The sequence below is a fragment of the Centroberyx affinis genome, unplaced genomic scaffold, assembly GCF_046629955.1.
Source record: "Centroberyx affinis isolate AG114_WGS23_722 - 3 ecotype Tasmania unplaced genomic scaffold, CSIRO-AGI_Caff_v1 ptg005676l_1, whole genome shotgun sequence".
Classification (NCBI taxonomy): Eukaryota; Metazoa; Chordata; class Actinopteri; order Beryciformes; family Berycidae; genus Centroberyx; species Centroberyx affinis.
This window is the reverse complement of record NW_027282863.1, coordinates 152581-168191: the sequence shown is the minus strand read 5'-3', so window position 1 is coordinate 168191 and position 15611 is coordinate 152581. Positions and strand designations below refer to the sequence as shown.

The 15611-nt window shown below is 41.9% G+C and overlaps 1 protein-coding gene across 1 annotated transcript in view; it reads right to left on the bottom strand.

The window, feature by feature from the left end:
- cux1a (cut-like homeobox 1a) overlaps nt 1–15611 on the bottom strand; it is a 182952-nt gene that overhangs the window by 43253 nt on the left and 124088 nt on the right. The window contains exons 13-16 of the mRNA XM_071547106.1: nt 13388–13446; nt 12094–12142; nt 11890–11983; nt 5093–5869 (exon numbers count right to left, since the gene is read on the bottom strand). Of these exons, the coding sequence (XP_071403207.1) occupies nt 5093–5869; nt 11890–11983; nt 12094–12142; nt 13388–13446 (979 nt within the window). The remainder of the gene's footprint in view (nt 1–5092; nt 5870–11889; nt 11984–12093; nt 12143–13387; nt 13447–15611) is intronic.

Sequence of the window (15611 nt, the reverse complement as noted above, 5' to 3'; positions counted from 1 at the left end):
GGTTTCTACAATTTTGCAGTTCCCTAAAGCAGTGATTCTCAACCTTTTTCATATCAAAGACCCATAATTTTATACACATTAGAGCCACGGACCCGCATTTAATGACAATTTTGTCTCGGACACAAATCTGAAAATATTTCTATTTCTAGATGATTTTGTCCAGAATTGCATGACTATCTGTACTGTAGGTAGAGAGATGACAGTGAAACTATGATCAAAACAGTCATTCTTCTACATTCTCTAATTGTGTTAACTTCTTGTAAATTAAATAATGGTGAAGCTTAACAATTCATCAATGTGCTGGGGACCCCCTGGAACCCTCTCAAGGACCCCTGGTGGTCCCCGGACCCCACGTTGAGAACCACTGCCCTAAAGGCTTGTGTAAGCATTTCTTATTGAAACTGGTACTGGTATACGCTGCAAACTAACAAGTGAACTGAGGAATACTAACAATGTTTTTTTTTTCATAAAGCAACAATATGTACACTTTTTCCCAACACTGTGACAAGTGGTCATAAAAAAAGACTAAAATTTGAATTGTCAGGGTGCCTTTGAAGCAGGGTTCCTACACATTTTCAATTAAAAAATTCCATACTTTTTCCAGACCTTGATTTGTTTTGAAGATTTTGTCTGGTGTTCAATATGATTTACGCAGATAGACATCTTGCCCCTGCTAACTAGGTCATATCACTGTATAGATGAAGATTGTTCTTCACAGCGACAAATATCACAATATGTGAGATGATTGGCAGGGTTCCTACACGGTTTCCATTTTGAAATTCCATATTTTTCCCAGACCCCATGTTCTTGACCGGATTTGATTTTGGTCGGTATTTGATATAATGCATGCTGACAGCGGCTGGGTAATAAGAGCGTCCCACTATCTGAACATTATTCTTCACATCAACAAAAACTGTGGACTCAAAGTGGGTCTACAACAACATAAAAGCTAGAATTATGTGTGTATCGGACCTGAACCACAAAATTTTCCATACTTTTCCAGACATTTTTTCAAATTCCCAAACTATTCAAGACCTGGAAATGATCAAATTCATTTTTAATACTTTTCCAGACTTTCCAGACCTGCGTAGGAACCCTGTTAAAGGTAAGAAAGAAATCCACGCTACAACAAGTCACATGTTATTCCTATGATCTTCGATAACTCAATAAGGATTTGTGAACATGAACAACACTCTCCCAAAGCTAGAAAGCTGGGTGCCAAGTCTCTGATCCATGATGTTATGAGGAAACAAAACCTGGAGCTGCTCCACTGATAGTGATTTGGAAACCTACTTTGGATGTAAGTGCTCAAACATTCCAATCCACAAATTCATTTTTCATTGAACTTCTGCCAAGGATTAACTAGAAAATGTCTCGGGATCCGTGTTAACATCATGTTAGGTACTTTTACTGTGTCCTCAAAGTCAGTCACCTATTCACTGTCAATGGAGAAGTTCTAAGATTGCGATCATGGTTGTCTGGAGCAGTGGTTCTCAACATGGGGTTTGGGGACCACCGGGGTCCTTAAGGAGGCTCCAGGGGGTCCCCAGCAAATTGATGAATTGTTAAACTTCACCATTATATCATTTACAAGAAGTTAACACAGTTACAGAATGTAGAAGAATGACTGTTTTGATCATAGTTTAACGGTTGCCTACAATACAGATAGTCATGGGATTCTGGACAAAATCATATCTAACAATAAAAATATTCTCAGATTTGGGTCCGAGAGACAAATGGGGGTCCATGGCCCTAATGTGTACTAACTTAGGGGTCCTTGATATGAAAAAGGTTGAGAATCACTGGTCTGGAGAGTCCCGGCTCACTTGTTTGTAGTTTTGGGAGCAATTTGTTCATGGTCACAAATCAACACTGTACCGTCCAAGATCACAGGAACATATTTCCCTTCTGTCTGAGGTGTTGGCAATCTCCATGCGTAGATGTACTTCAGCACAATGTCAAAAGCACACTTATTTTTCTGTTAAACAATGATGATAACTCTTCATGACCCAATGGGACTATAAATATGACCAGGTATTTCAGGCTAGACCTCCAGAACAGACTGCGACATGAGTGTTAATGTACACAGACATGCTTCCTTCTGTTGGCCAGACCAGCTTCTCACAGCAGGCTCTAATCTAAATGTCAAACATGGAAACGTTAACAAAGCTAACAGTCTAACACACAGGGCTAAACTCCTGAGAGCACTCAAGTCAAACTCGTATTTTCTGTAATTCCAACCACCTATCAAACTCCCTCTATTACCCAAAACAGACATTTATAGGAGTTTGGGATAACTGAACCATGCACTGTGGTTTTGGTTGTTAAGAGAACAGAAACAATCATAGCACAACTGTAACATATCTAACTGTAATGCATCCAAGCTGCATTGCTCCTTTTTGCCTAACATCTTTTTAACTTCAACGCTTCATCAGACAGATTCGAGGCCAGCTGCCAGACCGGCCTCTTGAAGTGCTTCCAGACAAGAAACAGTAGACACAAGTGTGCATTCTTTTGCTTCATACCCTGCTTAAACGCAGAAAAGCTACAAGCTACATGTTTTTTTTGCCCTCGAGCACAGTACTGTTCAGGGGCCGGATTCATCAATGTGTTCTTAAGATAGATCTTAAGAAATTACATAAGAGGAAATTTTAGGAAGTTCTGAAGAAGAGTCTTAAGTGCAATTCCTCAATAATTTTGTTAGTAACCGTTTCATTTCTTACCAATTTCTTTAATTTTCCTACTTAAGAACTTCTCAAAATAGGGCCTGAATTAATTCTGGTTAATACACTTTAGGCTTACTGCCATTGATGCTAGGAGACAAGGCTAGGAGACAACCCAAAGTGCTTCCATCTACAAAACAATTGGGGAAAAACCTATTTAGGGCAACTAGAGCAAAGATTTAAACATTGGTTGCTGTTGGTAACTGTAAAATTTGCAGCTTATTTTCAATAAACATGAGACAGAGGCCTACCTGGCCCTACACCAAATAAAGCTTTACAATAAATGTTCATCTTAATGTTAGGTGTAGGGGAACCTATGAAGACTTTGAACCATAACATACTTGTCTAAAATGTGTTTAAATATATGATATTAGTTTTTCTTAGGGAGAAACATAAGAAGAAAGTAAGAAGAAAATATATAAGGACTGTTTTTGAGAATAGCATTTTTTCCAAAAAATGGCACTTGAGAAGATTTTTTTCTTAAGAGGGTTTTGTGAATCTGGCCCCTATCTGTGCCTGACTGAAGAACTCCAATATCAGACGACAAGGATGCCCCAGACTTTAGCCTTATCCTCTGACACTATGTACACAATGGATTCTTTTTGAAAGGAATTTAGAGTATTCAGTCGACGTATACACTAACTACATGTAGTTAGTGTATAAACTATTGTAGTGTCAATAAGGGATTTGTGGCATATCCCTCTGAGACACATATACAGGTATGCATTTCAATGAATGGGTTTGAGTGCAGGGTTTGCCATTTGTGGCGCCGCTGGACCAGGTAAGAGTCAGTTTACAAGATGGACTTTCTAATCACCAGGCCAATGACAGCTTCCAAGCTCACAGTGTTTCATTCAATCATTCCAGGAGAGTGAAAGGGGACAGGAAGAGAGCTGTGGGAAAGAACAGACACCCAGGGGAGAAGAAAGGAGGATCAGCAAAGTCCTATTGAGTGTAATTATCGGTGAGGAAGCGGTTTGGAAAGGTGAAGCGAGCCTTTATGGTGACAAAATCATTTTGATTTCAATTACTCTGCGAAGCCTGCCAAAGTCATTTCTCCATTCAGGTTTTGAAAACAGAGAGCGATCAATCGTACTGAATGCACAAACGTTCAACAAATAGAATCTGCAACTGTTGGGACCCACATGCTATTGACTGCCGCTTGAATGCTGATAAGCCTATTCACACCACTGATGAAAAACCATCTCTCTCCAATCTTACCTCCCACTTGTGAACTCAACAACTCTCTTAGCGCTCCCCAGAGCATGCCTATGAGCCACTAAAGACTGAAAATCAATAGCAAAAGGCAGGCAGCCAGAGAGCAAGTAGTGAGACCTTGAATTGCACACACACACAAATGCCATTTTGATAGACTGGCTGCTGAAATGCCTCCTTGTGTCATATATTATAGGCTTTTTCTTTTTTTCTACGATGGCAGGCATGAAGTGATAGTGATAGGAAATGGAATGCACTAAGGAGGCTAATCTGGATGGCATCTTTCACTGGCAGCATGACAGGCAGCAGAGTGATAAGGATTGCTGTCCATTCATAAAGGTTAAGGCCAGGGCAATGCCTGTACATTTGAAGGATGGATGGAAAAAAAAATTAACGAGATGATAATTGCACATAGATACCTTAACCCTTAAAGGAATAGTTCACCCAAAAATGAAAATTCTGTCATCATCTACTCACCCGCATGCCAAATGAAACACAAGTGAAATTTGTTAATCCATATAACACACAGGGAGGTTGCCAGCACAACTTCTTAGCAGCCTTCTCCAAAACAACTGAAGTCAATGGGAACCTGTTCTTTAGAGTTCCAAAACAAAAACAGCCAAACAATCACACAGTGAATAGAAAGACCTATACATTATTTGTTGCAAATCAATCAGCTGTAGTTAAGATTTGCACTAAATGATGGTGTAAATATACTGTAGGTCTTTTTGGAACTCTGAAGAACTGGTCCCCACTGACTTCAGTTGTTTTGGAGAAGGCTGCTATGGAGTTGTGCTGGCAACCTCCCTGTGTGTTATATGGACAAACTTCACCTGTGTTTCAACTGGCATGAGGGTGAGTAGATGATGACAGAATTTTCATTTTTGGGTGAACTATTCCTTTAACGATAAGGCGTATCCACTAAAGGAGTTCAACAGTTAAGGACAGACTGTGAACATGACCAATACATTCTCCCCTGATGTAAAGCATTCAGAAACTAAATGCAAGCTTTTATCTGCAGAACGGAAAAGAACCCAGATAAAGCCTTCCACAAGTTCCCACTTGCAATCAGATGATCAGGGCTTTTGACTGACCTCACCTTTCCACCCAAAAAGACAAAAGTATTCCGTTTACCACCCCGAAATGAACCTCACCTCTCTGGCGTCCCTGGATGCTGCGCAGTGCCAGGATGTTCTGTTCGTCGGACAGGAACTGCCTCATCTTGTGGAAGGGCTCCTTACCCCGGATGGTCAGCTTATTCCAGGGCTTGGGCCTGGCCAGGATCTCGCTGACCGAACCCTGAGACAGTCCGAGTACATAGTGGCCGAATATCCTCTGGCCGATGTTGTGCTTGATCAGCTGCTCCTTGACCTGGCGCGCGATCTCTGCGGTATCCATGTCCTCGCCTTCGGAGACGCTCCCGGCTCCTTCCGACTGGCTGGGAGACGGCGCCAGCCCGTTGACGTCCGGGCTTCCCGCCGACGGCTGCTGGGTTTGGGGCTGATGGGGCGGCAGGGGGCTGCCTGACAGAGAGTTCGCTGTGTGGTAGTGGGCCGGAGAGAAGAGCAAGGCAGTGCTGGAGGAGGACACCGAGTCCTGGAGGGCTTTGGAGTAGAAGGTCTGCATGAGCTGGCGATGGAGCAGGGAGTTAAGTGCTATCTTGCCCGCCAGGGGAAAGGCAGTGCTTGCTGACGCCATCGAGGACGGGCTGAAAAAGTCCTGGCCGCCCACTATGCCGACTCCTGAAGGCGAGAAGTGGTGCGTGCCGTTGGCGGCGGCGGGGGAGTCCTCGGAGGCACCCTTACCCAAGCCAGAGCGCAGGAGCAGCTGGGAGGGTAGAGGGGGAGAACCCTGCAGGTTGGTGCTCATGTGGTTGGCCAAGAGACGCTGAGGCCCTTCTGGTGACTCTTTGACCTTTCGCCCCGACGCACCTACAAGGTACAGTAAACACAGATCAAATATCACAGGATGGGCACACAACAGCAATTCAAAATAGTCTGGGGGCATGGACCACAAAAGCCCAATCACCCTTTACTCTTTAACCTGGAGCTGTGAGGCCAGGAGGACTCTGCCTGAGGATCTCGGGCTGGGATTTGCCTCATAGGCAGTTAAAAGATCAGAGATGCAGTTAGACGCCAAACCTTGCTGCGCTTTGAATTTGATCAGTAAAATCTTAAAATCAATTCTAAACTGGATTAATAGCCAGTGAAGGGATGCAAGGATTGGAGTGATGTGATCTCTGCCTTTAGAACCCTGGCAGCTGCATTTTGCACCAGTTGTAGACGGGAGAGTGATCTTTTACTGATACCATGTTGATGTTGATGTCTTATATAACCACTAACATATACTCGTACAGTCACATTGATGTTTACACTATGTATTATGGTGTTGTGCTCTCCCCTTATTTTGTACTGCCTTGAGATACATGCCTTTTCCTACTGTCCTACCTGTTGTCTGTCCTATATGTATGGTGGCAGTCAGTTTCCCCCCTGGGGGATTAATAAAATATTTTGTATCGTATAGTACCACAATACAGAGAGTTGCAATAATCTAACTCAGTGATTCTCAACCTTTTTCACATCAAGGACCCCTAATTTAGTCCACATTAGAGCCACGGACCCAAATTTGATGAGATTTTGTTTCTCGGTGCCAAATCTGAGAATATATTTATTGTTAGATATGATTTTGTCCAGAATTCCATGACTATCTGTATTGCAGTTAGAGAGATAACAGTGAAACTATGATCAAAATATAATTTAATAGAAATAATGGTGAAGTTTAATAATTCATCAATTTGGTGGGGACCCCCTGGGACCCCCTCAAGGACCCCTGGTGATCCCGGGACCCCACGTTGAGAACCACTGATCTAACTGACAGGAAATATAAGCATGCATGACTTTTTTCATATTGGCAATGGATAAAAAAAGGATTTAATTTTAGAGATGTTTCTCAATTGCAAAAAACTGGACAACTTTCTTTACTTCATTAGAGTCGAGGAATACACCTAGTATAGTCAACTGACAGCTGTTTTGATTTGAACAAAAATTGGAGAATCTCAGCTTTCAAAAGGTTGCTCCATGACTTTTCATAGACCCAATTTCTATACAAACCAGTGATGTAAGATTTTCAAAATCATACAAGGAAATAGTATAGTATAGTCTAATTATATTTACCCTGTTCAATTACTGGCTTGTTGGCTTTCTCGTAGACCCCCAAAATGTATTGGCCTTTCTAGTGTTAAAGATTATTTATTCAACATGGTATTTGCTGGAATGTATGCGTGTGGCCCCTGGCTGGTATGGACGCTGAGCCGTGGTGAAGGGAGGCGTCTGGCAGGCATGTCATGGGATATGGACACAGGCAGAAGTGGCTGGCTTACCTGCTATTTGCTCTGTCTGGCATGCCTAACCTACATTTGCTCTCTTCCTGTATCCAAATCCCCTTCAAGCCACCAGCTACCTCGGTCGAGTTCTCCGAATTCTGGAGAATTCATCAGAAAAAGGCTCGCTAGACTGAACCTGTCAGCGTATTAGAGAAGTGTACGCAGAAATAGAACATCTTTTTACTCTTTTGAAATTTGAATTATGCAAGGACCTTGAGTCCTAACCGTAGGGTACCATTAGCCAACGACTCAAAATGCAAAAAACGCTAATCAAACAGATCATGCAAATAACATCAAGTTATCATGGTAGCACTCATAAACACTTCAAAATGATAAACACACTGTATATTTGCATGAGCAATTCATTAAATGGGGTGAGCTTTAACCAAGCAGCCAGTAGGAGACCTGTGATTTGACAGAAACTTGATACACAAAGACAAAATGGGGTACGCATGCAAAAAGAAATGCTTATTTTTGCCGGCTGGCAGGGTCAACCCAGAGCCAATTAGGATGACATTTCCAGAGCGGCGAAGTGCACCGAGTGCTAAAGAGCATAGTGAGGAAGAGAACTGGGCTTCATTAACATACTGGATCACTGTGACCAGGCCAGCAGAAGTCAGCTATGCCCTCTGAACATGGCTGCTCATCACTACCTGTTTGTGTAGCTAGACTCCGATTTCATTGCAATGGGGTTTACATGTCTTTTTAAGAAGTTATACGGTGATACGGCATAGAAATTGATATGAAACTAAAGTTATAGAGTGGGCAACATTGTCATTTTTTCTCATGCTCTCAAGTACCCAGAAGAGACAAATGCTTGTGTTTGCACTGGAAGGGACTCAGACTGACAACTGTCTGTGGTGCATTTGTCCTATCAAAATGTTGTGCGTATACAGGACACTGTGCAGTCAATTAAGATAAATGTAGCTAAAACACAACCAGGGTTCCTACACATTTTCAATTAAAAAATGCGATACTTTTTCCAGACCTTGATTTGTTTTGAAGATTTTGTCTGGTGTTCAATATGATTTACGCAGATAGACATCTTGCCCTTGCTAACTAGGTCATATCACTGTATAGATGAAGATTGTTCTTCACAGTGACAAATATCAGAATATGTGAGATGATTGGCAGGGTTCCTACACGGTTTCCATTTTGAAATTCCATATTTTTCCCAGATCCTATGTTCTTGAGTGGATTTGATTTTGGTGGGTATTTGATATAATGCACGCTGACAGCGGCTGGGTAATAAGAGCGTCCCTCTATCTGAACATTATTCTTCACATCAACAAAAACTGTGGACTCAAAGTGGGTCTACAACAACATAAAAGCTAGAATGATGTGTGTATTGGACCTGAACCACAACATTTTCCATACTTTTCCAGAATTTTTTTTCAAATTCCCAAACTATTCAAGACCTGGAAATGATCAAATTCATTTTTAATACTTTTCTAGACTTTCCAGACCTGCGTAGGAACCCTGCACAACAGGTTTCAAAAAGCCTTTTTAAGACCGTTTTAATACTGCCTGGAATTAAATCAACGAGCAAGTTAAAGACCAAAATAAAAACCAACCTATTTCTGACTGGGCAGGACAACAAGGAAATTAATTGTAATGGGGCATGAAATCTAACTGTGTTTAACACATATAAGATGCATATTGTTCTATTAAACCTGCTTTGTTGTTTAGAACAGTGGTTCTCAACGTGGGGCCCGGGGACCACCAGGGGTCCATGAGGGGGTTCCAGGGGGTCCCCAGCAAATTGATGAATTGTTAGATTTCACCATTATTTCATTTGTAAGAAGTTAACACATTTAGAGAATGTAGAAGAATGACTATCTCTCTACCTACAATACAGATAGTCATGGAATTCTGGACAAAATCATATCTAACAATAAATCTCATCAAAGACAAAAAGACAAATGGGGGTCCGTGGCCCTGAAGTGGACTAAACTAGGGGTCCTTTATGTGAAAAAGGTTGAGAATCACAGGTTTAGAAAAGCAGATAGGATACATATTGGACTACTCACTCTGTTCTGTATTAATCTAAGAATGGACATGCATGGTGGAAAATGACTGGATTTAGAACATTGAAATAATTTTAAGGCCTTAAATTTAGGTAATTTAATATCGGACCTATGTGGATTTATCTTCCTGGAGAATTCCTCCATTTGATTCAAAGGATCAGACCCAAGGCAGCAAAGCAGAGCCAAGCTGCACTCGAGTCTTAATGATTTACCGAACCATACAACTCAGACCTATTATGCATTTCAGGCAAGGCATGTTTGCTTTCCCTATTCTTCCTTTTACACCGCCATCCCGACTCAAATAGTGGCTGTGCTCTGTTCAAGTGAGACTATATTTATCAGAGAGCTCTTTCTCTCCAGAGATATTGTAATTGTTTTTGCTCTGAGTTCAACAGCTCTTCTTCTGCTGTCTGCAATTTGCTGGCAGCATTTCCTGTCTGCCAGCCAGACTTCCCGTCTGCAGCCCCTAGAGGCACGCCATTCACAGATGTAGGAACTAAAGAAGTCCAACTGCTTTACAACTTCAATCACCCTGGCACACAGCCTGAACTTTCTTATGATCTAACGGGAACTTTTTTCACCATTTGAACATGGCACTTCTGTATCATCACTGAAGCACTTTTTCCAGTTTGCCAGTATAGTGATGAACTAGACGTTTCTTTTGCATGAATTCATTTTCTTTGCTGCCGGTGAAAGCGTCTGTGTTGGGGTTACTAGCGGTGTGGGAGGCTGCTTAACGTGGGCGGCGCATGGTTCAAATAACTTGGCATGTCACAGCATGTCAGTGATAATGTCTTTGAGCTCAACAGAGGAATAGTAATGTGAGCTTTGCCGTGCAGCGCTCAATCAGTGGAAATCAAACATCAGCTTCAGGAGAGATGGCATTCCTGTCTCTCGGCTGGTTGGGTTGTGGGTGTGCGAGCGCTCAGAACCATGCTGGTTCAGTCAGAGACACTTATGTCACAGGAGTTTGGACAATTTATTGCAAATGGTTATACAGTTGTATTTCGCGGGAAAGGCTCTGCTCTTGAGGATGCTCCCCAATGAATCAAAGCAGTATGCACGATCCCCCGTCAAGAGATGGATACAGGAGGTGTTGTCCTTGCTCCAGCTTGAGAAAATAAGACATACATTGAGCAGGTCCTATGACAAGTTTACTAAGGTATGGTCCCCATTTATTGAATATGTAAAGGAACTGACCCTCTGATATACCATGCCACCTGACTGATGTTTCTCCTATTTAGCCTATTGCTACTATGACTAATGTCTATAGATTGGACCTTTTTTAAAAAAAAATTTATTTAGGGATTATCATTTAATTTATTCCTTCACTTTTTCTTCTCTCCCCTAAATGTTTGCTAATCTGCATAATTTCATTGTTTCTTCCTTTTGAGTATGCTCTTGGTCCCAGGGGAGGTAGGGAGGGATAAGGGGTGGGTACTATGTGGGGTTGTGTTCGTGCGAGTTCATTATGGTTGTTCATGTGTGTATATGTTTATATAAATGTAAAACTCTTTAAATAAAGTTATGAAAAAAAAGCACTATGCATGAGATACTGTGGGGAGCACACTTAACCCCCAAGGCATAGTAGACATACAGTACATCATGCAATATATGAGAACCAAGTGATAGTTGCCAACATACAGGAAGCGGCCAAGTTGAATGCCAACCCAAACAAGCGCAACATTTTGACAATATGATATTGGCATGGTAAAAATTCTTAACATTCATAAAATTCCTAATGGTGTTATGAAAGAATAAAGCAGTTGGAGAAAGTGATGTTTGTTACAACTGTTAAGGTAATAACTTCCCATTAACACGTAATAACAATTTGCATTTAATAGTGTAATTATCCTGTTATTGTAATTACCTACTATTAATGTAATAACTGTTCATCTGTTAATGTAATAATTTTTACATTGTTGAGTTTTATTATTGTTTACCATAACCATTAGGCAAAGTTGAAATTTTTGAAATGCAAGCCATTTACAATGATCACCAAACACCTTTTCTGGACATGTTCATCCCTTTTTCAGATGTAGCACCATAGTTCATAACCAAATGCGTGAACGGTGTATTCAATTTTGGCTATCATTACATTATCAGTTGAGTCCTTACATTTTTGAAAACTGAAAATTTCAAGTGTCCGACTAATGTAATAAACCCCAATAATATAAGTGTACTTATTACAGGATTATTACACTATTAGCTGCAAATTGTTATTACCTTAATGGTTCATTGGTCTAATTTGAAGTTATTACATTAACAGTTATAACAGCACTATCTTAGCTGATCACAAAAAATTCACATAACATCTTCATTGATTATACCCTGTTCGTTTGTGTGTGTGCATGTGTTTCAGCAAGCTACAAAATCATGTGATTATGCATGAGTGTGTGTACACTTGAATAGAAGCATGAGTCAGCTTATGCATGCAAGTGTTTGTACTACTACACTGAGGAATCTGCGTGTGATTGATGTGTGATTGGGGTGTGTGTGTGTGTGTGTGTGTATGTATGCGTGTGTGTGTGTTTGGACTCACCGCTCAGCTCGCTGTTGCTCAGCTGTAAAGATGACCTCTCCGACTGTAGCCTTTGACTCTTCTCCAGCAGCAACACATCCACTGGCTTCAGGTCCTGAGGGAGGGGGCGGCCATTATTAAGGATTAGGTACTGCAAGAATTCAGAGTCTACATGTTGTTGGCCAAAGGAATATTCTCATTTGTCATTTTTCTCTGTGTCCATACCTGGGCTGAAGAACCGTTCGACGACCCAAACTCCATGGACTTGAGGATGCTGTTGGGGAACAAGAACAAATGTTGAATTACACGACTCACCGAAAGCAAGTGTCTTCTTCTTCTTCCATGTCAGCCACAGCGAAGAAAAACCCCACACAAGTTCCTCGACTTGAGTCAGACCACTGAAATCTGATAATTCAATGAAATCCTTAAACCCTATCAGGCTGGTATTTATAATGGTTATCCAATAATCTCTTTGATGCAAATTGAATTCCCAGTGATATTATCTACAAAAGGAAAAAAACTTTCAATGAAAACATTTAGAGTAAAAGACACTTTAGGGGTTATTAAGAAAGGAATTCTTGCCTTCACAGCTCCCAGCAAACAGCTCTTGGCTGACCATGTGGAGTATGGAAGAACCTATGAACAGCCCTATTCACCATTGTTAATAACTTCTACTTAGGAATATTACAGAGAAAGCCAGGTTCCCAAATGAGTGGCGAGACGGCCACAGACTGTTAGATTCCTGGCAACAATCTCTAGCCACGGTCCCTAAACATTAGCACTGCCTCCCAATTAGCTTATCGGCCAACCTTAACTGAGTTAGACTCTTTGATACTGGTTAGAACAGAGATAAGGCACAGATCGACACTAGACAGACAAAGGAGGCAACTGTTTGAAGTCATTTCTGGAACTGTACTGGCTACTTAGTTATACACAAAGAAGTTTCATTTTCCAAGTTATGGACAGTAAATTAAGACACAACATGCAAAACGACAGAACTGAGAACTGCTATTGAAGCATTTCACTCAACTAGTACAGATATTACGGCATGTTGTAACTTACATTTTATGAGAAGAACATCTGATGTGTAACCCTCCAACAGTCCTACAGTTCAGCCATAATAATGTCTGTCTCAATACCCCTATACAACTCAATCCCATTGAAAAGCAGCTAAGTCGAATCCAACAGCCTCTTATCCAATCAAAGTGGCTGCTTCTGATAAGCAGAGAGCAGAAGCTAACCAATGAGGTGTGGCCTCGACATGTTCCCATTCAAAGACTAAATCTAAAGGTTAATGATGGTCTCGAGGGTGGCTTGGCAGAGCGTGCAAATGTCATTAGTGTGGATCTGTAAAGAGCAGACCTGAGTGCCGGCCAACTTTTGTTTTCACCTCCGCCACATCGCGAGTCTGGGGCTGGAAGCTAGGAATGAAATTTGTCCCGCTTCATTTGTATGGATTGCTGAACTGATGCCTGTGGAATGGTGAAGGACTGGTGAGGACATAGGAAAAGTCAATTACCTGAGCTCTTTCTTGACCTCTTCATAGTCTGTCTGTTCTTGGAGCTTCTCCTCCAGTTGCTGTTATTGGAGGAAGACGGTTGGTTACATTCAGTAGGCATATTCTGGATTAAATGCTTGGGTAGCTGTTGTTTTTAAAGACTATTTTCTGGCATTTACGCTTTTTTGGACAATTAACAGCAAGGAGAGACACGAAAGATTGGAGAGAGAGGTAGATGATGTGACAAAGGTTCCAGGCCGGATTTGAATCCAGGAGGTCGCAGTTACATGGTATGTGTCTTAGCCAACTGAGCCACCAGGATGCTCCAGTATATATTTATGAGAGATAATCAAGAAAACTAATTTTATCAGAGATGTGCAGACTGTCTTGTAAACACATGATGTGTTTTGAGTAAAACTATTGGGCTTCATTCACATTCACAACCTGCGTACGATCAGATTTGATCTCAAAGTGTACCTCTGAACGTTCCCAAGAACATTTCGGCATTCGTCTTTTTCTTACCTGAGTTTGTTCTTTGGTACGATCAAAATCTATGTGTGTTTGGAAGCATGCGTGAGGGCAGATAGGCTGAAGAGGTTTCTGAAGTTTTATTTGTTAATTCTTCAATTAGAAACCCATGTTAAGCTGACTGACCAAAGTGATTAATTACGATATAAAGACCCATGAGCGTGCAGCCCAGCCCGACAATGGTACATTGGCTGTTATTGGAGCAGCCTTGGGGAAAGAGCACGTCTTTAGGGACTGTGCAGGTATCCGAGCGCGATGAATGGCTCATGATGCACTTTAGACTACTTAGGGAAATTCTCCTGGATCTCTTCAACACCCTGGAGCCACAACTGAGCAGGAGAACAAAGAGGTCCCAGCCTGTCCAGGTGCTGTCTGCTCTCACCTTCCTGGCCACAGGGGCATTCTAGAGGGAAATAGGTGGCCGGGCCGGCGTATCGCAGCCATCTGTCAGCCGCACACTCCCAAATGTGGTGCATGGTCTCATTAAGCAGGCACCAAAATATATCAAATTCCCATACTGTGAAGTAGAACAGACTCAAACAAAAAAGAGATTTCCATGCTATTGCTGGCCTGCCAAACACAATCGAAGCAATCGGAGCGCCATGTCCCAAACTCTTTCCTTATTGAATTTGCAAACAATAACACTCCATTAACATGCAGTTAATCTGCGACAGCAACCTAAATCTGGCCTGGAGAGAAGGGAGCCACGACTGGTTAAACAGCAGTGTGGTGGTATGCATGGCACATTGGTAAGTGACCTTTTCCACAGACTGAACGCCTTACGCCTTAAACACATGGCTGATGACACACCTGACCAACCCTCAGACCCCTCAGGAGCAATCATATAATTATCATCATACATGCACTCACTCCACCATAGGTGTGCTGAAAGGCTGCTGGATGTGCTTGGACACTGCAGGCAGTAAGCTCCTGTCAAGAGCTACAGCCAAAATCAACAACATTATTTTATAGCCTAAGGTCTGAGCTTACCATCTGACGGAGACGCTGCTTGAATGAAATTAGAGTCCAACTCCGCTGATGACTGGACACCTAACAGTAGAGTCTCTCCTATTGTTCTTCCTATTCCTTTTGGCCTTCCCTCTACCTGTAGCTAATAAACTGCACATAATTTCATCAAAGGCGCGTGTCTCTGATTTTCCAGCATTGACAGCATCAGTAATGTCTTGCCATGCTTTTTCCCACAGTACAGCTGAGGGCATCAGGAGCCAAGGTCAGGTTAGGCAGTCAGTCAGACATCTGTCGCTTCGTGAGATGATGCGCTTCGTCAGATGGCCTCTAGAGGGCGTTTTTGACTGTGAGATGCAGTGTTTCCCATACAGAGGCACAAAGTCAAAAGTTGGTCAGTGTATAGAAATTCATCTAAATCGATCTCTGGCGCACCTGATGTGCACATCACGTCATGTTTGTGATGTGGAGAAGCACAGACAGCAGACCAGCAGCATTGAACTCAATCCAACAGAGTAACACGTCTTCTGCTGCCCTACAAACTTTAACGGTAGGTAACGTTATTATCTTGCAGTATTTAAGTAACATTAGTGGAATTAGGTAATTTAACTGTGCTGCAGTGTTTCAGTTGAACACATGCGCTGTGGGCCTGTACAGGAGCTGTGCTTGTTGTCTTGGTTGCTGTCATTCCAGTGCTTACATTTTTAAAAAAGTAAGAAGAATTTAAGAAAATATTTGTGAACAAGGCCCA